Genomic DNA, 11,431 nt, shown 5'->3' on the forward strand with positions numbered 1-11,431 from the left:
CTTTTGTTAGGGGTGAGGAGGATGATTTTGACCACTATTATTTGTGCTTTGGGGAAGAATTGGACAACATGTGAATATTAACACAGTGTTTCATGAATATACCCCATTTTTCTCTCATCAACCGCCCAACCGTCAGCTTACAAATTAAGCCCCTAAAGTGTGTTTGGAGCGGACATGACTAAGATACCCACAAAAGCAAAAAAAAAAAAAAAAAAAATCCTTGCAAGGATGAAACCAATAACTGAATTTTTTTCTTTTTGAGAAAATGCCAAAATGCCCTCCCCTCACATGGTCTCCATGGGCATAGCATAAATAACCAGTAAAAGCTGATGCAGTGGAAGAGAGAACCCCTCTCCTAATTCATGATGAATGCCTAAGCTAAACTAAGGTAAATAGTAAGGAAAGAAAAAAATGAATGAAAATAACTGTAAAAGGGCAAACACAAAGAAAATCGGCGGCGGGGCAGGTTTCTGCTTTGATGGCTGTTGTCCACTCTCGTTGGAAAATCAAAAATTTGGTGCCGTTTTCCGGTGCCAATCCATCGTCTTCGTCCCTTGATCCTCCAAGGTGAGCTCCCCATCCTCCGTACCCCTTCCGGCTGACCATCGATCATGGCGATCGGCCCTATGACCAGTTGTTCGTCATCACTTGAATCTGCCCCTTTTCCTCAACCAAGGGTTCTTTGACGAACTTCTTCCACATGACGGCAGCGGCAGTTTCGGTCGCCACAGAGTCGTACGACAACCGGCGTCCAGTTACGATGGCTCTGGTCTTAGACGGCTCCAGTTGGCTCCTGAATATCTCCTTCATCTTTGCACAGCTGCCGGCCCGTGGAGTTGATTCCGGTGCCAATTGGATGACGTGCTTTTCGGATTTTGACCTTTCTGTAGATTTTTGTTGATTTACAACTACTTCGCTTTGATAGAATCCAATCTTTTTCACGGAGTCAATTTCATCGGTAGTTGATACCATCCGTCCTAATAAATGGAAACACGAAACAATTAGAAGAATCTTCTTTCAAAGAGATTGTCATTGTATGCAATAGTAATTGATAATGGATACTTCAAAATTCTATGAGTTACCTAGGACATCGCTTCTCCTTTGTTTTTTGTTCTACAACTTGAGTTTCAGTCCCTGGCAAAAAAATCATTCATACGCTGCACAGCATCTTCATGCCGTCCCTCAGGACGCTTTTTCCGTTTATGCTCTATTGCAATCAATATGGAAAAGACGAACTTATTCTGATATCAAGTTGACGCAATAGAAAAAGAATATAACTCATTTAATCCATGATCAATGCGTAAATTATAGAAATAATTGTAAAAGGAAAAACAGAAAGAAAAAGTAGGTTGTCATTAAATTGAAGGCTACTTACAAATGAGTTCTAAACACTTGTATAGAAACTAAAAACGAATCTATGGGTTTGTTTCCAACAAAAGAAAACAATAAATAAAATCCAAAACATAAAAAGTAGATCTTGATGCAACCCTCCTATGACCGCGTCAGTTTGATTTCTGTGAACATATACTGTCCCCATGACCCTGCCCAAGCTTGATGAATTCTTGGACCCTCCCTCTCCCTTGGAACACTTTATTATAGATATAACTACTTTGAACATTTGAATTTTCTCCCAGAAGAGTTTTGGCAAAACCGGAGACGTATGCAGAAAATGACCCCACGAAGGACTTCATCAACGGAACTGTTATCAAGACGAAGATCTTTGGACTCCTTATTTCGTGCAAGGATGCAGACAAGACCTCCGTCATGGGTTTGAATCCGGAGGAAGGAACGGGAACGAAAATGGACGGAGTAGTTAAGAAAAATGGGCAAAGCTTTTGCTTTTGTGACGTGGGTGCAAAACGCAACCAGTGAGACACCGCGTTCGTCTCCCTCCCGTCTTTGTTAACCGGAGATTTGAATGCGCAGAATACAGCCATGTACATCTCAACAATGCTTTCCACGAGGGCCAGGAAATGACGTCTCCTGCATTGCGACCAGGATGAAATAAAGAAAAGCATCTTTCTGCATCGTGTCCCAATCAGGAGAAAGTCTGTCCATTTACCACCAGAGAGGGAGAGAAGTTGTTGCAGTGCCTGCGATGACGGTAGATGAAAAGATCAGATGCCCACGTCGATCACTCCCAAACAGAATTGATCGATGTTCAAGATTGGTCTCCTCCCACTTCCTAAAAGGAAGGGAAGAAATTTGTTTCACTGTTAACCAGAAGAAAGGAAAATGTCTCTTTACCGCTTGATGACATCTTTGAATTGCGCCGGAAAGGTTGATTGTATCTAGGAGTAGGACGCCCCACATGCGCGGCTTCTTCTTTCTTTAGGCAGATCTATGCATCTTCAGTCATGTTTGTTGTCCTTACCGCTTACCTCCATTGGATGGATAAACGTATTAATATGTGACGAGTCAGCTTTCTCGACAGTTAGAAAGCTGTGTCTGCGTTCCTCTCAGCACGTGGTTTGTTACATTTTCTGAAAGGAAGGCCCGTGAGCGCACTATTGGCCAAAAGAAGATAAGGTGAGGTAGAATTGGTCGCCACAGTGTGAAACAGTGAAGGTGGTGAGCATGAGTTCATGTCTGGAGTTCGACCAGGGCAAGCATGGAATGCCTTCTATACGATGATCATATAATTGGCTTGAACCACGTGCAGACACTAAGTTTGGTGTGTCATGGAAGAGCCGGATTGATACGGTGGATGTGCATCTAGCTAAATGGCTAGGTAATTAGAGAAAGACTTCATCTACTGTCATACATCGTCTTCCATGCTACGGAACTGAATTTCTATGGGAAGTATGTTTGCATAAAACGTTTGCCTGACTTGGGATTGGCCAGCCGATGGGATGAACCAATGAACACGACAGAACCCATTAAGCTGCTTGTTTGTCATTTCAAGTTCAGATGATAATTGATTCACTCAAGTAATTCCACTCAACAGTTTGTTTGTTTCTTCATCAGTGAATATAAATTCTTTTCCGTCGCTTACGCACATGGACGAAGAACTGGAAGCACACTGCCAGGGATTGCTGTCTTTGTTGCTGAAGTATGGCAGGTCGCTGAAGAAAGAATTTTGAGCCAAACGTTGATAGTTACAGGTGACAACACGGACCCAGATTGGGAATTAGCGCCCCCATTCTAACAGTTGAGTGGACACAAGGGCAATGCGGTTCAATATTGCATTAAGCTAAAATATGTATGTATTTTCTTTCTTTTGTTGAATAAAGGTAGGGGGCCTAACCCACAGCAGCCGTTTTCAGAACATCTGCATGTGATTTGTGTGGCTACGAGCTGCGTAGGCAGCAAACTTCGATGCTAGAGAACATGCAGAAAGAACACATTAATCTGGACGGCTTGATATGTCGATCAGCAAGAATCGTTGTATGAACAGTTTGGTGTAACACACCTAGCAGACAACGTACTCATGCATACAGAAATGAAGAAATGTATTTTGGTACAACGCTCTTGCAGACATACAAACATAATGGAAAGTATGCATGCTAAGATATACATATTGTCCAGCTTTCATATGCAAGCATTGGGACATCTGCAGATAATATTGGATCCTGAAAAGATTTAGTGTGGCCCCATCCATACACATGCATATGCACAAAAATGCACACACATTCATGTACATGAAGCTGCTAATGGGTTAAGAGTACACAGAAATCTGGCAAAGAGATGGCCACGCCAGCATACCATGCTAGGTATCTGTTAGCAGTCTAGACATGAAAAGCAGCGTGTTCTTGAAAAGAGACTGATTCTAGAATCCGATTTTCTTCGCAGCACACTAAAAAGTACCGCAGGCGCATAAAAGTTTGCCAAATGCATCAAAATCAACAAACATATGAGAGCTGTGAACGTGCTTCAACACCAACTTAGTTTAATGAGTTGCAATAATGTTGGTTTGAATGACATGGTTTTGACCATGGAACCTGATACTTCTTTTATGGGGTGCAATTATAGCTGACAATTACATGTATTTGTTTCATGAAAAGGCGCCCAGGAATGGGGCAGCAAATATAAGCAAAACTCCTTCAGGAGTTAGCTGTTTTTCCTGGCCAAACCTCTACCTCCCATGAGTTAATAAGGGAATAAAAAATCTAGATATGTGATTGTATTTGCAGACAGACAAAGGCCGTCCATGGGAGACATACAATGGCCGATGACTTTAGATATCAACCGCATCCACTGGAAGAGACTGCCTCCGATATAAGTTATCTGGTAACATGATATCAGAGTAGCAATTCTTTGCTGTGAAAGCCTTTTCTGGAAATTCCAAATGTTCCCGGACGGTTTCTTTTCTGTGCATGGTAGCCAGTAATGAATCTGAAGCTGTTCGGGAGCCAAAGTGATGCTGATTTATTTTCCTCACTTCCCCTTGATTCTTTGCTTCAAGCCCTCTTAATTCTTGCATGCTTGATTCCTCAGGAAAGTCCTCTGGCGAGGAACAACAACTAGGAGGACAGAAGTAGTCCGAAGTGCAATGATTGCTCACATCCAAGCAGTCGTTTTCCACAGGATTTCCTGAACAAAAGTCGGCATGAGGATCTCTTCGATCCAATTTGCTGCATCCTTCTTCTTTGGAGAACACCTCTCTTGATTTAACAGATTTTAGTGATGCCACAATATCCGAACCTTCATGTTGAGCCCAAATGTCTGTAAACTGCAGACCATCAGATTGGCCGGAAAAGATAGGAGCGCCCTCTGTAATGGAGTGCTCTGATCCCTCAACCTGGTAGGTGACCTCTTCAAATCTACCATGCATGGAGGCACACTCAAGCCGGGAGCTGTGAAATGTTTGTGAAGGCTTGCGGGCATGGTGTCCTTTTCGAGGATGGTCATGTGGCAAGCAACTTGATGGATCCTTTGGTACACTGTTATTGTGACTATGAAATTCGGAATCATGAGCTTCTTCAATTCCAGACCCTGGTTTCCAGTCAACCACCAAGGATCCTATCTCCCCATCGATCATTTCTGCAATTTTTGTAACATCTTGATCCCCTAAATCAAGTTCGGTGACCATTTCCACTGCAACACTTAGGGCAGTGTCATTCTCAACATCAAACGGGAAATAAATATTCCGAACACTTCCTGCATGCAATAACAGAAAATGAGTGTTACTCTGAAATCAAAAGGACCAAGTAACAACAAAGATGACACTAATCCGAATCTCTCTCTGACCTTCTGCATCCGCAATTCGAAGTCTCAGAAAAATGCCTTCATCTCTCTTTTTTCCCTCGATTGAAATGCCCAAATTTGCGGAACTTTGGTCATTGTCATCATCATAAGCTAAAAGAGCATCACAACCGTATCCTAGCTCGTCAAGTTCATAGCCCCATCCATGCTCCATGTGATTAGGGATCTCAGACTGCTTACAGGTTGGATCAGATGGCAGAAGAGATAGACGGCAAAGAGGAATTTCTGCTATTGGTTCTCTGTACTCTATAACCCTCGAATCTGCTCCAGAATCATCTAACTGAAGAAATGGATCATTTAGAAGCTCTCTAGCAGGAAGCCTTTGTGAAGCTGTCGCTAAGCATTTCTCCACGAATTCCCTCACTTCAGTGTCAGTAATTCTGTATAAAGATGCTGGTTTTTTCCCCTTTTTTAATAAAAATCCAGACAAAAGAATGAGTACATAGACCATAAAGAAAAGGAAAAGCTACAATCATATAAAGGCGAGGAGAAGAAGAAATCTTACGGAGGTGACTTTTTTGTAGATCTGAGCAGGATGAGTGCATTCACTATATGGATACTCAAAAGTTACCATTTCCAAGATGCACATTCCAAAGGAGTATATGTCTACCAGTTCATTATATGCTTCCGCATAAACTTCTGGCGCCATGAATTCTGGGGTGCCTGTATCAAACCACAATACGAAATCAGGGGAACATGAGGAAGGAGGAAAAGGCAACAAGAATTTATGAATCATTTAACTCTAACAATACAAGTTCCATTCGGTAGATGTTACAAAGCACTTCGGCATTTCCGTATTTGGCATCACATAAGAAGGAAGATCGAAGAAGCAAGAGGAGCAAGGAGGCGTTGCAGGGACTCAAATAAAGAAAATGTGTAATCTTCTTACCAACACAATGAGCAGCGTGGGATTTCTTCAATATGGCTGCCAACCCCAAATCTCCAATTTTAACTACACCTTGGTTGCCATTAATAAATATGTTGTCGCATTTGAGGTCTCTGTGGATGACAGGAGGATCGAGACTGTGAAGATAAAGCAGTCCCTTCAGGATCTGTCTGCACCAATTCTTTACTGCTCTAATGCTAACCCGCTTGTGCTTTTGCCTATACCTGTATCAGCAACGGCAGCAAAGGCGATGGGATAAACAAGGTGAGCTCACAAACGGAGAGAGATAGAGAGAGAACAGAGAGAGAAAGAGTTGTACTTACTGTCTAAGAGTACCAGAGGTGAACATTTCCGTTACGAAATTGATGTTCCTATTTTCGATATCAACCCAAGAAGCATAGAACTTCATAATGTTCTTGTGCTTGAGGGTCTTCAAGAGATGGATCTCACAGTACAATCTCTCCAGGTCCTCGGAACTCTGCAAGAAATCGTAGAGTTTCACCTGATTCCACGCAACTTCAATTCCTTCAAGCTCATCAAAAGCTCTATACCTGCATCGCGGCAAAATGGAAGAAACCCAGAAAGGAACAAAAAGAAAAATCAGTGTTTCAGAAAACCAACAGCTCAAAGTTACTAACTGAAATTTGAGAAAAGAGAGGGCAAAAGAAAAGAGATTCATACACGATCTTGGAGGACCCTTTTCCCAAAATCTCATTGTACTGCAACAAACCACCAAATCAAAGATCAGAAACACTAAATCTAAACCAATAACAAGAGAGAAAATAAACTTTTCATAGATAAAAGAACATTACCCTGCCATATCTACCAGTAGGATCAAATTCCACAAACTCTGACCCACAATCAAAACCCTCAGGATGTACCATCCTGCCTCTCCTTTAGGATTTCCAAGGAAAGATCAAAATTTATTGCAGAGAGTCTGTCTCTGATGGAGAAAAAGAAAAAAAAACTACGGTACCAACAAGAACAGCCACATCTATGGTTGAAGGAAATGGCACGGCTGCAATGGAGTAGTCATGGCAGGACAAAGGAACTACAGAGAACTGTAAAGAAAGCCAAATGAGTATATATGGTCTACAAAATATATTATTACATATATCTGTGGTGACAGATAACAACAAATAAGGACAAGTGAAGGACAAGGTTGGTTCAAAGGTTGGTTCTCTTAGACATTGGTGATAAAAAGTAAAAACGCAACGCTTCCCTTGCTGTCCATGAAACTGCCTCACCTATACACCATGAAAAAAATCACAGAGAAACTTTAGTGAAAATACTGAGATCAGCAGAAAGCTCTTTTTTTTTTTTTTTTTTTGGCTTCATAAAAGAGGGGTTGGAGCTTCAATTCAGTTGACTGCCAATGTAAGGCGAGCGATGGCAGAGGCGGCCAGTGATTTATCAAAAGGCAGGCAAAATTTTGGTGGTTCAATGATTCCAAAATTTATTTGTTTGACAGATGCCACAAGGTAGATTTTTATGGAACCACTTATTTTTTATTGATAATGGAAATATTATCAGCTCTTCCACGCTCAGTATCTCTATTTACAAAAGCGCGCTCATGCTTACCTAAAATTCGCACTTTCTTCCTACCTGCGGATTCAGCATGAGCGATCAGGTCTTAAAAGGGTTCCTCATCCTAGAAGAAGATAACATACTAAATGCACGCTTCTCTTGTAGTAGCCGGTGACCATGTCTGCGATAGGTCAGAGCTACCCTTTTCCATCCCATTTCAGCCTCCGAGAGGAAGAGAGGGACCCGATCGCAGCTTCTGGAAAAGGAAGTTAACGAAAAACAATTCTACTTAAGCAAATATACTTTATTATTTTAAAATAACAGATAAATATGTTACATTTGCTAAATGATAGAATATTTAAAAATCTTTGTTAAATGCACCATACAACAGGTGCACTAGCAACAGTTTACAGTAATTGTTTATGATGTTTTGACAGCGATTTATGGCACAGTTAGTGGCTGTTTTTAAATATTTAATCATTCGGTGACACATGGCAGTGATGATTTTAGTATATATATATATACCCTCATACACCCAAGATGAATGACATAAAAAAAAATTAAGAAGGAAAAAGAAATAAAATATTTTAGTCATCCTAAATTTAGCAGTTTTGAACAACATTTTCTCATTGGTTTTCTCTCTTACTTTCATCTTAGAATAATCTACGGGCAAAATGATTAATTATGGGTCATGTATTTAAGGGTCACGTACCTACTAATTTATCTTTTATATATATATATATATATATATATATATATATATATATATTCTCTCTTTTTTTTTTTCTCATATCATTTTTTCATTACTGTCAACCCTTTGTGTTGTAAAGAAAGAGACACCCGTATGCAAATATTGGACGGTAAAATACCTACCTCAAGTTACCACAAAACAAAACAGTCCTAAACCTTGAATGGATGAGAGCAGGGAGAGGCTTCAACTTTCACTCAGTGGGTAAAATTAGCCTCTCACTCACGAGAGAAATATTATCTTTTCACAAATAACAGTGGATCCTAACAAAAGAAAAGAAAGACCCCAAAAAGCCACTCTAAATTGGGAGTGCTTTAAATCTAAAGAATATGCTCTTGGTGAAAACCTAGTACCAAAATCAGAATTGATTTTATAGAAGTTCAAAAGCCAACTTCTTTACCTTTTTTTGTGTCATATAACCAAATTTAATTTGTATGTTGGACACGGACTTTTTAGTTGAGATGTAAAAGATTCTGATCTTGCATTGGGAAAACATGACAACCTGCCAACCATTTTTTTAATCTGTCACCCCTCTCTGAATTGAACGCACATTTAGTCAAAAAAGAAGCTCTATTAGTTATTATAGGAAAAAGAACCAAAGAAGAAATTAATTCTATTGAATTATATATATATATATATATATATATATGTATATATATATATATATATATTATATAAACATATATATTTATATTTATATAAGAAAAGACGTTCTCAACTTGCTTTGGTAATAGTTAACAGATTTAAATTGACTTTCAAAGAAAGAATATTTTACAGGCATTCAGCTAGTGAACAAATGACATTTGGAAGACTGAATATTGTTCCCAAGTTTTGACATGATATGTATTATATGCATCTTAAACTATACATAATGGGTAATTAGTTGCTAAATCTTTCCTGAAAAGGTTTAAATTGGCATGGAAAAATGAGAAAGGAAGTAAAGTGACAAAATGTAGGAGCTGGTCTGAAAAGAAACAACTAAAAGCTTGGAGAAACATTAAAAAAAAAAAAGGAGAGCAGAGTTTCTCACCATTTAGAAGAAAGTCGAAGCTTCCACCCAACCCCTTATCCCACAAGAGTGCAAGAACTGTTTTCGATGTCTCACGATATCATCCCCGCCTTGTTTCAACTTACATGTCAGTGACCCCCTTTTACAACACAAATGGTTGATGCCACAGGAAATCGAAACAGGAACCAGCCACCCATTGGCCCTCACCCCAATCGTTGCGCCGACTCCCTTCAGGATAAATTCAAATTGGGAAAAGTGAGAACAGTCAATAAGAAAGATCTATCATGCATGGGATAAAGCAATTTCCAAAATAGAATAAAATGCAGGAGGATGGTTTCAAACGAGACATGGTCCATGCCCAATATCATTTCCAGGTAAAGAGAAAGTTTTACTGACGTTGAATGTAGCCAAAGTCAATGAATAGACACTCAATATGAATTAACCTTCGAGTGGATCAGCGGACCCAGTGGTGGAGCCACATGTAGGCTGGTGTGGGCAACTGCCCACACCATCCCATCAAAATTTTTCTATTTTTACATTGGTGTTTTTAAAAATTTGCTGTTATTTATATATATATGGATGCCACTTGAGATATGAGAATTTCTCAATTGGTGCCCCTCCAGCCAAATTTTCTTGCTCCGCCGTCAAGTGCACCATCCATATGAAACGTGTTACAATCTCAAAGGATTATATATAAAAGAAGGGGTAAATGCCCCTTAACTTTCCAAGACTTGATATGAACATGTATAAATTAATGTAATTTTTTTTTTACTAACAATCTATATTTTGTGTAATGTCCAAAATTTCCAAAATTTTTTATTGCTCTTGTGGTACATCTCAGCGCCAAAAGTGCTCCCCTCCCCCCTTCACTTTTTCAAAATTGCCCTTGTGAGGATTTTCAACATGAGTTTCCAAAGCCTTCCTCCAAAGGAAGGAGATACAGACACAAAATCAAGCATGTAATTTTTAGGCACTTTCCTAGTGATTGAGCATGAAAGGCATTGCCCAGAGTACTCAAAGTGACATACATATACATTTAGGGATCCTAAAATATGAGCATTGTGTGCATGACTATAGGCTTAGAATAACTTAACTTAAACAAGTAAGTAAATAACAACTACTTTCTAAGTGTCAACATTCCAATTAACAATTCAATTTAATAATAATAGAATTTCATGCATATTGAGTTCCAGGATCAATGTCAGAGCCACGTTGTGGCTGGCGTTGGCAATTGCCCACATTAGCTCACAGAATTTTTTTTTTATTTGTATATAGATACTTTATTAGTTTTCAATGTTGTACATATGACTGTCCCTTAGAATTTGAAACTTAAACTAACAGTTTCTCTTAACTAAAAATTCTGACTTTGCCACTGTCTAGGACTTGTAAAATTGGATATGAAAAGCTCTGAGTCAGCTCGTGGTAATTATTGGGGGCGTTTGATCGTTTGAAATTTTGATTCAAGAATGAAAAGTCCAGAGCCACAATTTCTCCTCAAACTGGAATGGAATCAAAATTCCAAGTTTCAGTTTTCTAATTCCAGAAACAAAATACCCAGTTTGTTTAATAATTCAAATTTCTTAAAAGATTAGCATTTTGATTTTTAAAATTCCATAATTCTGGGTATATCAAACACTCCCTAGAGAAGAGACGTTGTATAGTGAGAAAAAGAAGCACAAGTTGGCAAGCTAATCCAGGAATAAAATTTGGTATTAAAAGACCTAAAGTGGGGCAGTTCACAACTTTCTATTGAGCTTTCCTGTATAATGTCTACCTGCCAACCTTTATAATTAAAAAAAAAAAGTTATAAATGTTATGTCCCCCATCCCCCAGTTTCTGAAAATTAAAGTTTGTACCGGAAACATTTAAAAAAAAATGTTAAGTTGGCCCATGTAAAAATATAGTACTGTCCTTTCTAAAGAAAAAAAAACAATTGGACAATTGGACAATCTTATATTGGGATAGGATCCTTACAACTGCACTGATAGGGGGATCCAAGAAAAATGGACCCAATAGAATAGCAACTAAAGAGACAATTGGACAATCTTAGATCCAT

General features: G+C 39.1%; 2 protein-coding genes across 2 annotated transcripts; both read right to left on the bottom strand.

Moving 5' to 3' along the window:
- Window positions 1–1,334: 1,334 nt before the first annotated feature.
- On the bottom strand, window positions 1,335–2,542 carry LOC116267233 (uncharacterized). Its single transcript, XM_050081112.1, has 2 exons — window positions 2,248–2,542; window positions 1,335–2,093 (listed from the first exon to the last, which is right to left on the bottom strand). The coding sequence occupies exons 1-2, from the start codon at window positions 2,311–2,313 to the stop codon at window positions 1,503–1,505; spliced, it is 657 nt and encodes a 218-aa protein (XP_049937069.1). The 5' UTR covers window positions 2,314–2,542; the 3' UTR covers window positions 1,335–1,502.
- A 1,327-nt stretch (window positions 2,543–3,869) lies between these two features.
- On the bottom strand, window positions 3,870–7,461 carry LOC116261337 (probable serine/threonine-protein kinase WNK9). Its single transcript, XM_031640058.2, has 7 exons — window positions 6,904–7,461; window positions 6,773–6,810; window positions 6,415–6,642; window positions 6,095–6,315; window positions 5,711–5,868; window positions 5,191–5,611; window positions 3,870–5,100 (listed from the first exon to the last, which is right to left on the bottom strand). Exons 1-7 carry the CDS (start codon window positions 6,973–6,975, stop codon window positions 4,178–4,180), a joined length of 2,061 nt encoding a protein of 686 aa, XP_031495918.1. The 5' UTR covers window positions 6,976–7,461; the 3' UTR covers window positions 3,870–4,177.
- Window positions 7,462–11,431: the final 3,970 nt, after the last annotated feature.

Source organism: Nymphaea colorata, chromosome 1 (assembly GCF_008831285.2).
Source record: "Nymphaea colorata isolate Beijing-Zhang1983 chromosome 1, ASM883128v2, whole genome shotgun sequence".
Classification (NCBI taxonomy): Eukaryota; Viridiplantae; Streptophyta; class Magnoliopsida; order Nymphaeales; family Nymphaeaceae; genus Nymphaea; species Nymphaea colorata.